The sequence below is a fragment of the Astatotilapia calliptera genome, chromosome 15 (assembly GCF_964374335.1).
Source record: "Astatotilapia calliptera chromosome 15, fAstCal68.1, whole genome shotgun sequence".
NCBI lineage: Eukaryota > Metazoa > Chordata > Actinopteri > Cichliformes > Cichlidae > Astatotilapia > Astatotilapia calliptera.
This window is the reverse complement of record NC_137436.1, coordinates 3,864,704-3,882,020: the sequence shown is the minus strand read 5'-3', so window position 1 is coordinate 3,882,020 and position 17,317 is coordinate 3,864,704. Positions and strand designations below refer to the sequence as shown.

The 17,317-nt window shown below is 40.9% G+C and overlaps 2 protein-coding genes across 3 annotated transcripts in view; one reads left to right on the top strand and one right to left on the bottom strand.

The window, feature by feature from the left end:
* The window catches only part of atad2b (ATPase family AAA domain containing 2B), a 64,440-nt gene extending 57,783 nt beyond the window's left edge, over window positions 1-6,657 (bottom strand). Inside the window, exons 1-12 of the mRNA XM_026142805.2 lie at window positions 6,409-6,657; window positions 4,506-4,672; window positions 3,606-3,637; window positions 3,354-3,501; window positions 2,928-3,027; window positions 2,693-2,822; window positions 2,361-2,510; window positions 2,146-2,221; window positions 1,885-1,986; window positions 1,685-1,796; window positions 545-660; window positions 35-209 (exon numbers count right to left, since the gene is read on the bottom strand). Coding sequence (XP_025998590.1) covers window positions 35-209; window positions 545-660; window positions 1,685-1,796; window positions 1,885-1,986; window positions 2,146-2,221; window positions 2,361-2,510; window positions 2,693-2,822; window positions 2,928-3,027; window positions 3,354-3,501; window positions 3,606-3,637; window positions 4,506-4,672; window positions 6,409-6,507 — 1,407 coding nt within the window. The 5' untranslated portion in view covers window positions 6,508-6,657. The remainder of the gene's footprint in view (window positions 1-34; window positions 210-544; window positions 661-1,684; window positions 1,797-1,884; window positions 1,987-2,145; window positions 2,222-2,360; window positions 2,511-2,692; window positions 2,823-2,927; window positions 3,028-3,353; window positions 3,502-3,605; window positions 3,638-4,505; window positions 4,673-6,408) is intronic.
* Window positions 6,658-9,483: 2,826 nt separating this feature from the next.
* On the top strand, window positions 9,484-15,925 carry ubxn2a (UBX domain protein 2A). Of its 2 annotated transcripts, XM_026143199.2 has the most exons (7): window positions 9,497-9,603; window positions 9,983-10,045; window positions 10,278-10,389; window positions 11,592-11,701; window positions 13,631-13,768; window positions 14,086-14,247; window positions 14,976-15,925. In XM_026143199.2, the coding sequence occupies exons 2-7, from the start codon at window positions 10,002-10,004 to the stop codon at window positions 15,157-15,159; spliced, it is 750 nt and encodes a 249-aa protein (XP_025998984.1). In that variant the 5' UTR covers window positions 9,497-9,603; window positions 9,983-10,001; the 3' UTR covers window positions 15,160-15,925. The 2 variants fall into 2 exon arrangements, with proteins under 2 accessions (XP_025998985.1, XP_025998984.1); XM_026143200.2 differs by lacking the exon at window positions 9,983-10,045 and having other exon boundaries at window positions 9,484-9,603.
* The last annotated feature ends 1,392 nt before the right edge of the window (window positions 15,926-17,317 follow it).

Sequence of the window (17,317 nt, the reverse complement as noted above, 5' to 3'; positions counted from 1 at the left end):
TCCACCTCATCAGAGTGCTGTTGCAGTGGTTTACCTGGTCAAAGAGCAGGCGTAGCTGCCGTTCTGATTCACCAACCCACTTGCTGAGGCAGTCGGCTCCTTTCCTCATGAAGAAGGAAACCTTCCTGTCACCATGACTGCACTCATTGGCAAGAGCTCGCGCAACCAGGGTCTTTCCTGTGCCTGGTGGGCCATAGAACAAACACCCTCTAAAAAAAGAACAGGGGGAGAATAGGACCTTAGTTTATGTGATAATTACAGCTCACCACTTTTTAGATTCATCTCTAAAATGACTACATAAAGGAAATTCTCACCCTGTGGTTGATCAATATTTGATGTTAATAGTACTTCAAGCTGTAAATTGTTGGGATAACTCAATTTTATGCTCCCTTAACCAACTTCAAATAGTGCTTACACTTCTTTTATTGTGCACAAAAGGCATAAATATAATGTCATCATTAAAGTAACGATCCCATTTTTTTCCCTAGAAAACACAGCATAAATTGGAACTGAATAACCTTATATTCTTGCAGTACGTTCTCACCTGGGAGGCTGAATCTTGAACTTCTCAAAGATCTCAGGATACAGCAGAGGGAATACCACCATTTCCTTTAGTGACTGTATGTGATTACTAAGACCACCCACATTGTCAAATCTTACCTAGGGAGAAGACACACACAACCACAGACATATGTTAAGTCAGTTTATCCAATGTCGGAAGCAAGCGCTGTACCTCTCTTCCTGACTTTAAGCCACCTTTCTTCTAGTGGGCTCTTTCTTGCAAACAAAAGATTTGAAAATCACATGGTGGAGTTTCTGTGCTCAGAGATCGAGCTGAACAAATGAAGGATATCCCCCCTCCCTGACATCATACAGACCCAAGAGTAGAAAAAGAAAATTGTATGGGATATTTATAGACCTTTTCCACTAGTATTTACTCGGATCAACTGGGAATGGCTCGACTCGGTTTTTCGGGTTTTCCATTAGGTGATAGTACCCAGTACCAGGTATTTTAGTACCTACTCAGCCGCGTTTCCAAGCATTCTGAGGCAATCCAAAAATGAGACGTCAACAGCCTGCATTCTACTGATTGGTTAGTCAGTGGCATCACTCGATGAGTCATGAGAGCATCTCCTTCACAAAAATCTAAAGCCCCATTATTTAGGGAAATGCCTAAAGGAAAACAACACCGTGGTACCCAAGTCTGACGAAAACCCACACCGAGCAGCGGGTATACCATCATCTCAACGCCCTCCATTCGCATTACATACAAATGACGTCAGAGGACTTTCGGGACACGGCTGTAACGACCGCACACACATTTTGTGATGTTTAATTGTAATGGAAAACCACCAAAAAGAGTCGAGTCCCGTTTAGTCCAGTAGATGCTAGTGGAAAAGGGCTATTAGAGCAGCCTGAAGTACATTCTAAGTGTGTCCATATACTGAACTCTTTAATGGAAATTTTGGCTATGTTTAATATGGCAATCCACCACTTTAAATAAGGAAAAGCATAACAGGTCACATTTTAACTCAGAAAATTTCTTTTTTATGTATTAATAATTGACCGTTCCAAAACTAAACAGTGGGTCGTTTAGTTTTGTCTAATAATTTTGATGAACCCAAGTATTCAGGCTAAACTGTGTTCTATTATTGTTTTGGAACTTGGGAGTATTTTCACTCACTGAAGGGTCAAGGTTCATTGGATCCACATCAGCCAAGCTTGCACCCACTTTAACTCGATCACGCAGCACCCCACTAGCCAGGTCTTCAGCCGTCAGATTCATGGGCAAGCACCTGTTGCAACAAATTCAAGTGAAATAAGTGAGCACAACCGAGTAGTTAAAAACACTGAGGGAAGAAGAAAGAAGGCAGCAGCCAGCACCTGTTCCTGGCCCGAGTCATGCTCTTGCTTTTTCTGCGCTCAAAGCGTTCTTCATCAGAAGATGAGGTGGTGTCACTGCTGTGAATGGCGTGTTTCTTCACTCTGGAGAGGCGTGACAAATCAAGAGTCAGAATTGTATCACTCCGCACTGACATTCCTTTTTTCCCTCATGAGCACATTACTCGTACTAGTGAAAAGCTACTTGTGAAAAAGACAGTAATATGTTGAGCACCAGATTTGGGCTTTTCACAGTTTGCCCACCTTATATGGCTTCTCCTCGCTGGGGATCTGTGGGTGTCAAAAAGTGAGGGGTTGCTCTGTTTTCTGTTCACTGGCTCTGAAAAAAGGGAAACAAAAAATGATTAGTGGTTACACTCTGGTATAATTTCCATTTACTGTGATTTTTGTTCTGTTTAAATTACATTTGAAACCAATTTAGAAGCGTGAAGAATAATTCAGAAAATGCATATATTTACCAATAGGCGGTGCTTCATATCTCTGCACTGTCTTACGCTGCCGCAGATTGTACGGCCTGTCATTTTCCTCCCCTGCCTCCTCTGCTTCATCTCCTTCATCATCGTCATCATCATCCTCTGCATCTTCCTCCTCTTCCTCACCATGAGATTCTGAAAGCCATAAGTATCATCTTTAAATTTGAGAATACTGAGTTTTTTAAATATTATATAGTACACTAAGCAATCAAAATTTTTTATGATTAATTTGTTTTAAGACGAGGTACTTCATAACGACTTCATGATCTCTTGCTTTCTTCACTGATTCGTAAGCAGAACATTAATAGGGAACTGACCTTCAGTTCCTTCCTCCTCTTCCTCCTCCTGCTCTGTTTTGCCCATGACTTTGTGATGCGCAGGTATGTTGAAAGTACTCCTGCGCATGGATTTCCTGCGTTTCACCCGTGAATACATGTCCATGTTTTCCTAAAAGAGAAGAGCCTTAATGCCAACACTTGCATTCACCTTGCATCATCAGGCAGTGGTACTTTTCAAACCCTGGTTTGTGTGGCGCTCCACTGCTTCGCTCACCTCCTCAGTTTCTCCGGTCCACATGCGAAGTCGCTCCACCTCACGATTCTGCCTGATGCTACTGATGTTGTCCATCTCCTGAAGAACAGCCTCCGCGGTGCTGCACACACGTAAACCAACACAGAATGAGAAACAAGATAACAACTTTGTCTACAGTGTTCTCTTTTCAGAGTACAGAATCTCAAAAATGTTTTTCTCTCTACTCATGTTTCATCTTAAATCTTGAACCAATAAACACTGTGACAACTTACAACACACAGCATACAAATACTATTTAATAAGGAATATTTTTTTAGGATCCACTTTCATATGTTCCAAAAATGAATGTGTCTTTCAAATGAACCGGTTAACCACATTTCCAGCTCATTCTCTGTTCAAAGCACTGTTGCAAAGAAACATGTCAATAGTATGACTGCCTGAAGCTACCTGTTGACCAGCTGGTCAAACAGCAGGCTCTGATTGAGGTGTTCAAATTGGCTCTTCTTCACCCGACAGCTCCTCTTCAGTTCCACATGGCCATTCATATGAGAGTGATCTCCCCCTCCACTCTCCTCATTCCGGTGACTCATATGGGCTGCAGCACAGATAGAAGATTCAATTAAAATTGGTATTTTTTAATCATATGCTCCCCAGATGATTGTTATTTAAACAGGGATAAACTGGGGGAAAATACTTTACCGTGCCCATTTTGCATGATGCGAGACGACAGTCTGTAAAACAGAACAAAATAATTCTGACAGCTGCACAAAAGATGGCAATCACACATATTACTGCTTAGGAGCTTAGGATGGAGTGTTTCTGATCACAATGCACAACAAGGCTACAAGATTAAACCAAAAATCATTATCACAATTATTTTAGTTGATAACTGTGACCTGGATTTTTTTGAACATTTGAATTTCCATGAAGAAGAAAAAAACAAAACAAAAAACAGGTAGAGCTAGTGGGTGACACGGGTAAAGAGTGCAGCTACCAGTCTGCCTCTAATGGGGAGCCTCAAGGTGCAGTGAACTTGTGTGCCTTGTGAGACCTGCAAGTTAGCCCTGGGCCAGGTGGCCAAAGGAAAGACCCTCAAATACGAGGCCAACTTCTAATAATCCATCCCCAAGTTCACCCATGGAAACCTTATAAGTTTTTCTTCCTCTTAACAGGTCTATGCATGCTCTCTTTTGGTCATCTCAGCTAGAGCTGAACTAAACAGCAAGTGAGTCTGAGCTTTTATGGAAGGGTAAAAAAAATGTATGCTTGACAATAGCAGGAAAAAAGTATTAAAGAAAAATAAAAATATATATACAAAGAAATAACTCTTAAAAACAAAGAAAACTGCATTTTAAAAAATTAGGCAAACGTAATGCAAAAAGAAGTAACTGTTTTATCCAGATAATCTTGTCTTCATAACTGTTAAAAGCGAAGATCATAACTGATCAAAATTTCAAATTTGGTTAATCACACAGCACTAAAACATGACATGTAACAATGCAACTCTGGTTTCACAGCCAGAGCCACAAAATATCTATCTTGACCAACTCTGTCTTAATTAAATTTACGTGTGTAAAAAAAACTAGGCCAAGAGCTGACCTTGTGCAGTAGGTAGGAATGCCCCAGCTGACCCTCTGGCCCTTAGTCTGAGGGGACGGGGAGGTATCACTGGAGCTTGGCTCAGAAGCAGTCTGCCGCCGTGTGCGCTTGGAAGGCGGTGCAAACCGTGGACTGCTGGGACTGCTCGCATCACTGCTGGGCTCCTTCTGTTGGACAAACACACACATAACACCAGAACTTAGGGGAGTGAAGGCAAAACTGTGACACACAATCAGAAAAAACAAGGAAAGGAAAAAAGAGGATAACAAATACAGAGAGAATGTTTCACAAATATCTGCATACAAGGTCTCTTTGAATATTAAGTAAAAATATATTTCATGGGGCGGGAAAAAAAAATAAAAAAATCGAGGACACAAGAGAACAAGATCGGAGAGCGTCAAATCCAGAATAGAGGACTGTCATGAAACAAGACGCCCTGAACCCACTTCCTCAATGTACCCTGTGAATCTCAGCACAGCACCAACCAGACATATGCCCTTGATGCTCATGCCCTTCACAGCCTAACTTCCCCGCTGATATGTGAGCATATCTCACTGTTGTCATAGGCAACTGTCTGCAGTGCTGACAGAGGGGTTTGTCTGACTGGGTGGATAGATGGATGCAGACAGACTGTAAAATGCAGGATGTACCAGGAGTGAAGAAACGCACGGAGGCTGCCCAAGAGGTCCACCGTGAAATCATTTCCACATGTGAATCACTCTGCAAACACTGTCACAGCAGGACAGTCGGTTCTGACAAGTTCTGACAAGGTCAACAAGTAGCTAACAGAGTAAAATGGCTGGTTGCATGGAGTACAACACTACACTGACTTCTTGTGATATGGCAATGTAAATAAAAGGTGGGAAAGTTACAACTCTGTTACAAAGAGTGCAGTTCTACACTCACACAGTGCAATATCGGGTGCTATCGATTGGTCTGGACTGGAGCTACGTATTTCATGAATCATGACCCACAATTCTGCGACGTACCACCACTCGTCCAACAAACCATTAAAACTCAGGAATGCGCTAACAGCAACCAACAGATATTTCCCATTGATTAAATGATTTCTTTGTCTGTGTTAAGTGCCTTAATAATCGTAAATATTACGGAAATACAGACCTTCCTGTCTTGCATAATCACAATGTTTACATTTTGAAACAAAGCCTGTCAGGCAGCTTGTAGGTCGGGCGATCGGGAGTAAAATCTAAAGCTCATTTATCAAATCATTCTTTCGAAGAACACATGGGAATATTTAACTGTACGAGTGTGTTTTAAACGGACAGTCTAAAAACCAACTTGCCCATGGGTCTTTGGGTCATTTATAACTCAAAGTTCACCAGGTTCAGACTTGCTAAATACGGACCCGAGCCAGCCAACTGTTGTGAACCTGGGACTCCCTTCCCCCCACTGTAAGCTAGCTGCTAGGCTAACTATAACCTACAATGCTAGCTTAACTATCGCTTTCTCCCTTCATATGTGAGATAATAAGTAAGCTGACACTTCGAGGATAGCGACACATAGTAGTGCCAACAGCCTTGAGTCACAACCCCAACTGTCTTTATTGGGTGGGCTAATTAATGGTGAAAACAGTGGAACAAGTCAGCCGGTTAAAATTGCCAAAAACAAAGGGAACTCAAGTTGAAGCTATAGCCAGTTCATATCGCTAGCTTGTAATCTAACAGCTGTACAATCCGTTCAGTGCGAAGGATACGCAAACGACTAGCCGCAATCATGTCTTACACTGTGTATCTGCGTGACTGTGTTGGTGTCAGTGTCGATACTGCTCGTATTTTGCTGTGAATAATACATTATGTGGAGCACCTTGAGGCCAAGGCTAGCAACCAGCTAGCCAAACTAGCCAGCCAGCTAGCTCGCCGGTAAAGAAAAGAAACCGGCTTACATGTTCCTCAGAGTTTCGCTCGTTTCTCGACGACGACCTAGTCCTCGACGAGATGAATGGACCGCTCCTAGTCCGTGAGCTTTTCCTTGTGTTCACCATGTTTTTTTTCTTTTGTCTGCCCCTTACTGAATCTCTCTAACCGGCTCTAAACACTGCCTCAGTGAGAGCAGGATCGAGTTCGAGGCGCCATCTCTCTCTCTCTCTCTCTCTCTGTGTCTACCTCCCTATCTCCCCGCCTCTCTCTCCCTCTCTCTCTGTGTGTGGTGGTTCTAAGTCTGTTTGGCAAGTGCATTCATTTCTACTGACTGGATTACCACCAAAAGACCTACTATCTTTGTTATTACATGGATACTTGATATCACAAAGGCAGTAATTCTTAATGCAGATATGTTACTATGGGTAAGTACTTGTATTGTACACTGGGGACAGTCAGTTAATCAGCTAAGTACTATTAAAGCACGATAAGTCACCAAATGAATAACAAAAGGTGGTACAATTGACGCCAGCAGGAAAACAGATGGAAGTGGGCAGCCTGGATGCCCAATATGTGCAGCAATTCACTCTTTGTCTTCATCAAATATATATATATATATATATATATATATATATATATATATATATATATATATTAAAACATCAACAAATGTAAAAGGTCTGTGAATGATAAAAATATTTAGATTTGCCCTGTAAAGCAGCAATCAGAATCTTTAAAACTCGAATAATCACACAAGCTATTATTACTACAACATAAAAAACTGTTTTTGTTTGCAAGACAGGGCTGAATTGTACTGACTATCAAATTTTGAATTCTTTGTGACCTCCAAGTATGTAGTAGAAGAGGCTGAATTAATAATAATCTCTTCTCACTTTGATGCTTTTAGCCTTGCTTCTTTCACTGCACTCCCTGTCATTTTATCCCCACAAGTAAAAATGACTGTTTGTGTGATTTCTGTTCTATTTCTGGCTCGAGTCAAGATGCAACTGTGCTAGCCATCTGTTTTGGGTTTTTTTCTTCTTTTTTTCCTCTTTTTTGGTTCAAGCAATAGTTTCTAAAAATCAATGTCAAAATGTTGTTGTTTCTTTCTTAAGAACCTTGTGCCATAAAATATTCCCATTTGATATCTCAAATAAATATTTTTTATACAAATGTAAGAAAATTTAAACCTTTCACATGGAAACAGGAATCTGTTTTCATTATCATTGTACTCTGTTCTGAGCATAAGTGGGCAATGCACTCCAGACAGGCTGTCGATTTCAAATGAAGTGAACTAGACGATTCATTCACATGTCCAGTTCATTATCTCGCCATCGAAATATCGGTTAGATGATTGAAAAATGAAATTTCTTTACCTGTGCTTATATGTTCTCATAGAGTTTAATAGAAGGTATGGGAATGCAGAAAAGGTCAAGGGTCACTGAAATCATTCTCCACTGATACGCCATCAAAGATCAGGCATGGATTTCATGTTAACCAAACATATTTTCCTGGATATGATTTAAGTCCACACCTAAACTAAATTCTGTTACCATCAAGAGCTTCCTTTCATTTTTAAACATTTTTTTTAATCTCTCATTAGCGTAATTTCAGAAATACAGCCTGTTTTTCACACCATACATCACCATCTTCGCTGTGTAGCTGCTTAATAATTGATGTAACATATGTCAAGTTTAAATTACTACTTTTATTAGAAGTAGTGAAAATACTATAATAATACATTTGCTAACAATGATAATTGATTCAAAGATAATGAAAATAAGTTTAAGGGTGTGTTTTATACTGAACATGCCACCTTGGATGCTATATTATTTCTCAAGCACAATGTCTATAATTATGTCAAAAAAGTATAAACGTATGCCAAATTCATAAATACGAGGCACATTTAATAAGTAAGCAAATGAATGGGGAAAAATAAAAAGATCTTTTATAAAATTATATTTGATGTGTTGAATTGTATTTGACTATTAAATGACCATGCTGTAGTATTGTTTCTATTGGCTACAATGTGCAACATAATGACATCATAATATATCATGCATTATTCAAGTTTTGCGTCACAATAACAAATAGGCAACAATTTAAATGTTATTGTTGTACAGTGAAAGTGGTGTCATGCACGTGAAAGGTAATTTAAGTGCATAACTGCTACAAATGGGTCATTAAAACCTGTTGAGAGGTGGTTGTTAGGGAACATAATATGTGATATAGATGAGAACCTTGAGGGGCCCAAAGCTGTACCCCTACAGGAAGCAATTCACAGCGATTTGGCAACTACAGGCCACAGAAAGTGATTTACATTCAGGCATTTGAAACAACTACAAGTAAAATAACCAGTGATGTTGTATAGAGGGCTGGATCCAAGACAAATTTTTCCAAACTTCCAAATGAGCGACTGAAACTACTGAGTGCGGGATGTCACTGATCAACGTAGTAAATATATCGTAATAAATGTATTGGAGTTTCAGTGAGGCAGTCAGAGCCTAGAATGTCCATAAGCAATCACCTGTCAGCTTCAAAGACAGGTTGCTACATTTCACTGTGTGTTATACTTGTATAACTATGCATGTGACAAATAAAGAACCTTGAACCTTGAACCAAAGCAATATGATCACATCCAGTGTGGAAGATGTACCTGTGTGCCAGGTTTGGTTGCTCTGTTCCTCAGTTAAAACAACCAAAAAGAGATTTTGTGCGTTTCAGTAAGATAGCTTTTTTAAAATTGTTATTTGTTTTTTACTGATTTATTTACCTGTTCATTTATAATTTTGGTAGTTTTGGTCCTCAGGGCGTATGAGAAGCTTCTGCAAGAAAATGTACCAGAAAACTATATTAAATTATTTTTGTCTGTGTTTGTTTCCCTGCGTGTTTATTAGTGAGTCATTAATTATTTGTTTTGTATTTTGGCAGTTTAAGCCCTCCATAGAGTTGAGCCATATGAGACATCTTACCTCTAAATAGAAACAAACGCACACAAGTTTGGATCCAGTGGGCTTTCCATGCCATCTAATACTGTATCGTGAGTTTCAGCTGGGAGAGAAGACCTGCTGAGTTCAGCACAGAAGAGTGTACAACCGCGACATCGCGAGTGGATTTACGGCACTGTTACGTCACATGTATTGCTCAGCAGAAGCGCCGCTACCCTGAAACTTATGGCTACAGATGTGTAGCCCTGGATTAACCGATTAAAACACGGACTGGTAATTCACTATTCGACCTTACCCTTTATGCGCGCATGCTAATGGGCATCTGTTGTGTTTATGCTGACATATAATCCTCGTTTTTACGACCGGCTCCTGCGTGTGTGTTTTGCTCTTTGCGGGTCCATCGCTTTCTGCCGCCCACTTGCATAAATAACGATAAAGCTGCAGGCTGCTTGGCTGTCTGGCTATCTATCGATCACGTAGTGCTTTATAAAAATGATCCGTTTTAGGTCATTTTTAAGCGGTGTAGCACAGTTTTACTCCACACGTGTACATAATACGCCGCTAAGACAATAAAAGGTTACCCTCCAAAATATTGAACATCAACCACGCTAGTGTGTGTGTGTGTGTGTGTGTGTGCTCGCTTGTTCCTTAGATGGGAAACATAGGAAGACATGAAAGAAACTGACACTGTGGAGAGTGAAAAAGATGAACAATGGTAAGTCATTCTCTTTGTTAAATCCACTTCTAGGCAAATGAAGTCCTGTAACTGAATTGATGCCGTGGATGTGAAATAATCTGAAAATAACTGGGTTGGACATAATAATAATAATAACATATTCTGGGGTGTGTGAACTTGCTTTGCATGGTCTTGCACATTAACGCTTGTGACTGTAGACTGACATTCAATAAGCATGATGAGTGAATACCTGCACTTTCTTCTCATAAAGGGTGGTCAGTGAGGACAATGAAGAGGAAGCTCCAATGAGTCGTAGTTTTTCTGTGGAAGACCTCCTCGATGAGGTGGAGAAGATCTGTTACGATGCCTCAGGGACTTCAAAGGTCAGAGACAAATTCACACTTGAGAGCCAGATCTCTGCAAATGTCCAGCCTACATTTCTGAGCTTATAGACTAGTAATAACACAACATTTAAGTAAAGTATACACAGTACTATGCAAGAGTCTTAAGCCACACCTCATTGCTTTACATTTATGCTTCCAAGGAGCCAGACTCACTTGTCATTTTTTAAAATTGGTTTTCATCAGTATTGGCTGCTTTTTCACTCATTTTCAGTCCGGTCCTTGTATCTGACTATTTTCACAGGATTGTTATTTTTGTTTGCTAAGCCACTTAATGCATTTAAGTAGAAAAAGGCATCAAACTTAAGGAGTGAAACTAGTGTTATGTCTATAAATAATTGACAGCTTAGCAAAGAATCAATTTTTGCATCATTAAGGCAAAAACACTTAATTTGTTCACATTTCTTTAGTTGAAACTATGAAAAATGCCAAAGATAACACCACAAGAGAAGTATAAATAGTATTTTTGCACCAGCAAAGTAATTCCTCTAGGACTATTAGCCCAAAATGTTAAAGTTTTGAGGAAACTGGATAAGTACAGAATAAAAAAAATCTGGAAGTAATGTCCTTGAGAAAAACCCAGCAAAAGACCTAACACAGGACCCGGGAGATGTCTCTATCCTTCAGCTGACCTATGTACTGTTCATTGAAGCCTCATCAGAAATGGTCACAGTGTCTCAGGTTGTCAAGAAGCTATTGTTAAGGAAGGGAAACGGGGAGAGAAATGGAGGAGTCAGGAAAGAGGTAGAACAGTGAGTGTCTACAGCCATGCAGGACGCACTTGCCTGCAGAGAAATCACTGAACTATTACCTGTAGTTTTTCTGGCACGTGCCCAGACGAACCTCACAAAGCCTTTGTAATAGGGACCCGGCAGGCTAAACATTTGTTTAATTGCGTTGAAAATTGCATGCTCACGTTTGCCTCCAATGGCCTGCGGTGCGTGAGTGAAAGTGGCGTAAGACTCTCCAAATGAGAACTCTCGCCGAGCTCTGTCAGGCAAATCTCAGTTGAAAGCACAAGCACCAGGCTTCAGTGATCACAGGATATTTTGTTTACCCGTTCGTTGCCAGGATAAACAGTCCGCAGTAAAAGTCCGACCTCCCGAGGTTAACAGCTGTGTGGCGACTTTATCTCTGAATCCTGTCAGGCCTATTTGATTGGGGTTTTTTTGCTTTGGTTCCAGGTGGAGATGGTGGTGAGGCTGTGGAAGGACGGCTTCACTGTGAATGACGAGGACTTTCGCAGCTACTCCATTCCAGAGAATCAAGAGTTCCTGGATGCCATCAAAAGGGGGTGAGTCGACTGGCTGAAACAGGATAACCTTCCTGTTTTAACGATGTCTTCAGTTAGATTTTTGCTGCCTTACCACAAAGGAGGGCCATCAAATCCTAGGCTTTAATCATGGTTTTTAATTACTCTTGGTGGCTTAACGACCTCAAATAGTGTTCTCTCACTGATGAGAAGGGAGTGTTCAGACTAATAGTGCAATTCTTATTGTTCCTCAGGCAGTGAAAAGTTATTGGCAAGACGGTGTCATTTTTCTTATCATCTTAATATCTTTTTGAGTAATCTGTAACATAAATTTAACACATTTCTCCTAATAAGAGCAAAGTCATACAGAAATTAAATATAAAACATGTTTATTTATATTTTGTGCTCATTGCGGAGCAGATGTGCTATCAGTGTTAGGGAGAAATGTACAGTAAGGTGCAAAAGTTGTTTAACATTTCGCATCCAAGGAGAAAGATTTTCTTGTCATTTTTAAAGTGTTCTTGAACAATAGTTCTCCAGGCTTTTCTTCATTCATTAGCTCTTTTTCCACTCATCTTCAGTCCAGTACCTGACCATGTAACACTCCCCACTGAACATGTCTGCTCCTATTAAAACTTTCCCAGCCAAGTACTCCAGTCCCTACTGTGACACGTGACTTTTCTCTGAAACACCTCATTTGTTCCTATTTATAGTTGAATACGTGACAAATCTCAATAATAACACCAACAAGATGATTTCCAAATATCTGTTAGCCTAAAGCTTGGCATATCTTTGCATGGTGTGCGGTCTGACCTTAAAAATATTCAGGAAACTGGACAAGGGGAGGACAAAAAAAGAAGTGGCAGACGTTATACTAATTTCTGATTTTTTTCTACCAAAAACACACTTATACTAAAACAATCAGGACAGCTAAAAACACCAATTCAGCTGAATTTATCTGTAAAATGTCCATCACAGCTGTTATGGTGCAAAAAGCAGAGTGCACGGTGGACAGGTTCCCCATGTCTCACATGCATAAACCAAAAACATAACATTATTGAGTGGGCACTAAGCAACATTTTACAACTGCTTTAACAAGTGTGTAGTAGCTGCCGCTGCTTGATGAATGCATTGTCTGGGCATGGCTCCACGGCAGGCACGGGCATGACCCAAAGTTGTTTGTGGTGTCAGAAGTTAAGTCAATATCAAAATGCCAAAAAAAAAAAAGTTTTAATGAATTAGAGGTGGTCCACTTCTCCTCGACACCAGCCAAGTGTTTAATGAACGTCAGTTCAAATAGCATTGACCCGTTCAGTTGAGACCGCCGGCGTGGGTTAATACTTTATTGATTTCAATCAGAGCCTGCAGCGTTAGATCGCTTTGAATAAATGCCAAATGAAGTTGTTTTTTATTTTCTCTCTTTCTTTGTCTTTAGTTTAAATATGTTTAAATACCATATCTATGTCCATTATCAAACCTACTTGCCAGAGTTTAGTGATGATAACCAATCATGCTTCTTGGTATACCTGCTTGATTGCCGTTTTCTCAATTTCCTGAGTAGCCACCTCAATCCAAAAGACAGCTCTCAATCAATCAACGGGAGCTCTTTTCATCATGGGCTAATGACAAAATGTCAAAGGGCTAGATCAGGAATATTAAGTAGGCAATTGTCTGATTACTTTTGAACCCATTCACTTTGGGAACACTGATGCAGACCTACTTAAATTATATGTGCTGCACACATACAAAAAGGAGGGACAGACTAAGCCTGAATGTAAGTCACATGTAACATCTCTCCTTGGTTCGATTCACTGGTTTTGATCACTCCCCCATGATGAAATTAGCAGGGAAGATATTCTCCCTGCTGACCAAAGCCCGACACTTGAAGCTAGATAAAGCTTATTAGTGCAGCTCATTTGTCATATTGATTGATCTGAGTGGACTCCAATCCGGATCTTTAATCTATCCCAGGGAGCTTCCGGCAGAGTGGGAGAGCAGAGCAGAAGAGGAGGAGCTGGAGATTAGCGTGGAAGATCTGACAGAGGAAAATTACGTTCCCAAGAAGAAGGCTTTTCATCCCTTCAGCGGTCGAGGATACAGACTTGGCAGGTGAGAGATTGTCGCTGTGAATGTCCTATTGTTTTTGTATTTTGTGCAGTGTGATCTCAAGATTTAAAGGCTACCGTGCACCACTAGGTGTCCCTCTAAATCCAAATATCAAAAACCCCACAACCAAATCTGGCACAGCAGACGAGTCTGCTTGTCAAGCTGAGCACCAAAACATTTTTGCACCATCACTGACACAAAGAGTCTGCAAACATTTTGCATGAGATTTTTTTTTCCTGGCGTCGGTGTGCATGGTAAACCCGGCGTGCGCACTCCTAAACTGGTGGTTAATCTGCTATTTATCTTCTGTCCATTCCCAGTGTGGCACCCAGAGTAGTAGCCAGGTCACCATCTGTGCACGAGGACGGAGAATCTCCTCCTATTCCCATGGTAACACTAGACCACGCCCTTCCCGTCACCTCCCTGCAGATCTGGTTGGCCGACGGCAGGAGACTGGTGCAGAGGTTTAACCTATCGCATCGGTACGTATCGCCAATACGCCACATCTCGATCTTCGGTTTGATCAAAGGACAAAAATAAGAGAAAGAATCAGCAAATTAAAGACCGACTAACTGCGCTGTGTAAGAGGAATCTTGACACTTTTCTGCTCCTGCTGCGCTGCGTGTAAATCCCATAATCTCAAACAGGAAAAAGAAGTGGTTGAAGGGATGAAAAAAGATTTTTGTTTGCTCTAGCTTGGGAGGTGGTGAAGTAGGTGGGGGTTAGGATTACGTAATGCTCTGTTCTAGGCTGCTGGAGTTAAAGGCTGGAGGCATGCTGCGTGTTACGTCCCCCTGCCCCACAGTGCATGGGGCAGCAGAAAACATAATCTGAGATGTAGCAACAGCGTGGATCTATAAAATCCCCTGAGAGGGATTGCGTAAGTCTGGTGCAGCTTTTATATAACAGGGTTAGTAAGCAAAGGATGGATGGAGAGGACTGAACCCTTCCAGCCTGCAGCGTGAGGAGCAGGCCTTACATAGGATTGCTTCATATACACTGGGGCCTCATTATTAATAATATATGATGGTACTAGTATAGTGCTTCATACAGAAGTCACGTGTCACAGTAGGGACTGGAGTACTTGGCTGGGAAAGTTTTAATAGGAGCAGACATGTTCATTTCTGTATTTACGATGGCAGTTTGTTTGTTTCGTTTATTTAAATCTCCAGTCTTGATGTTTAATTTATTTATATTTTTTCTCCTCCAGGATCGCTGATGTTCATGATTTCGTGTCACGCTGCCAGAGGAGCTGCCCACCTTTTGTCCTGACGACGTCTCTTCCTTTCCGAGAGCTCACCAACAAAGAATTAAGTCTGGAAGAAGCGGATTTGACCAACGCTGTCATTGTACAGAGAGCCCTGAACACACAGGCTCCATTTGGACACTCCTGACCAACACGAGCCCATAATTCACACACAGCACGCTGCTTTTCCCCCTCACTGACTCATTGTGTCCCCCTGATAGCAATCTCAAGGTCCACAGCACTCGCATTTGACAGCTGCTGTCTCCTTCTACTGTCCCCGTGTGGGATTAGCTCAAACTTTATTAACGATATAATCGCTTAGTTGCAAAAGGTGCTGTCCTTCCTCTGGAGGACAGCAGTTACCTGTCGTCAGACCTTCTTAAATCTGCTGAAAAACTATATAGGCTGTCGCCCATGCAGATGGTCCTCCAAGGGATCTCCATCTGTTTAATCTGCCACGTGTGAAACCTCCATCCGCCCCATCACACATGCAAAATACCACCACCATCACCACCAAGCAAGTCTTCCCAAATTGTGATTTACCACCTTTTCTGCACAGTCAGCAGTATATATATATATATATATATATATATATATATATATATATATATATATATATATATATATATATATATATATATATAAGGGGCTGAGGTTTTAAGTTTACAAACATGTGATTTTTTTGTTTGCACAGTACTGTGATACAAAAGAAGTATTTATGTTTGCCTTGCTGTTTAATCTCTATCTCGCCTTGTGTAGTGTTATGATTTTTCTTTTGGTCAAATGCATTGTTTTATTTGACCAAATCATTGGCCGACATATCACATGTCAAGGTATGACAAAATAAAATTTTAAAAAATCCTTAAAATTTTGCATTTTTTTGTTTTAACATTTAATAAATTGATCAAATTGAATTGGTGTTGTTTTAATATCATTTGTTTAGCTGTGCTTTCACTACTGATGACAGATACGCGATTATGGCTGGACTCTTAAGCACCAATGCTGCACCTTACTCCACATCTGTGCTGGCATTTACAGTCCTAAGAGGGGGTTTAGATTAGGGAGGGAGGGAGGGCTCACTGATGAGGAATGATGACATCACAGCGGTGCTTAAGACACTTAAGCGTACATCTGATGCTGATTCACGGAAAAACTGCCAGCAAACACAAACATCGTATTCCGACGGTTCTTTCTTGAGTATTGAACCTTGTGTTTCTTTGTACGTGACGTGTTTGGTTTTACGTGTGTGTCTGTGTGTGTGTGCTGTAGCCAAGCTCTCAGCACTGGCCTCATGATGAAGCCCAACACCATTATCCATCTTCAATATTTAAAGGCGGGTGAGGAGGGGGTGGGGGGAGTTGAGGAAGAGGAGCTCACATCCTCTGGATGGTCAAGGTCACACGAAGAAATCCGGCAGCAGAAATGTCTCTAAGCTGATCTGACTGTATGTTTAGGATTTTATACCTGAAGCTGCAGGCTGGGTGCATCGCTTGGTTGTGGGCTAGAGAGTTAAAACAGACCATATTTCCTTTGTGCTGCATATTTAATAAGGCAAAGCATGCAGGGAATTACTTTCCCTTCAACTCCCCACATTTCCTCTCAGAATGACCTTCTTTACTCGAGCAGCGGCAGACCTTTTCATTTCGTACATTCCTCTTCACGCATTATCGGAAACATACCCATTCTAATGCAGGTCATAAGCCCGACTTTGCTGCCGCGGTGCCTGTGCCCTTGTCGGTAATGTGGTTTTCATAGAGGGGGTTTGCATGCTTGGAATTTATGGAGAGGTCTTGGTTCAGGTAGCTGAGGTCTACATGACATGTTTGTTGTCATGCTTGAAGGAGAGGAGGATCGCTGAGAGTAAGCATCTGGGACCAAAACAGCTGCTTATGCTTAGTTGGAAAACTAAAGAGTGAAATCAAAGAGTGAAAAGGGCCTTTCCAGAGTTTGTCTAATTCCCCAAACCATACAAAAAGGCCTCCTTTCTTTTTCGGGGTCCATCTTAAAGTGAATATATTATGCACAATTCCAGCTCCATATTTTTTATCCTTGGACTCTACTACAGTTATTTTACATGATTCGCAGTTCTTTTTACCTTCTACTGTGCCTCAGTGCAGTCTCTCAGCTAGCTCACTGTCTAAAAGAAACAGGTTTAACACAAACTGTGGTTAAAGTCAACCACAAACTTGAATTCAGTTTACTCTGTCGTGCAGTTTCCTGCTCAACTTGTATGACTAATTGTGGGAAAGAAACTACAGTGAAAGCCAGGATTGCAGACAGGTAGTGTGAAGTTGAAAGAAATCAAA

Bases quoted from the DNA above. Each gene is read 5' to 3' on its own strand.
- ubxn2a (XM_026143199.2), top strand. From the start codon at position 10,002: ATGAAAGAAACTGACACTGTGGAGAGTGAAAAAGATGAACAATG. The intron at 10,046-10,277 runs GTAAGTCATTCT...CTTCTCATAAAG, and splicing joins AGTGAAAAAGATGAACAATG to GGTGGTCAGTGAGGACAATG. The intron at 13,769-14,085 runs GTGAGAGATTGT...GTCCATTCCCAG, and splicing joins CGAGGATACAGACTTGGCAG to TGTGGCACCCAGAGTAGTAG.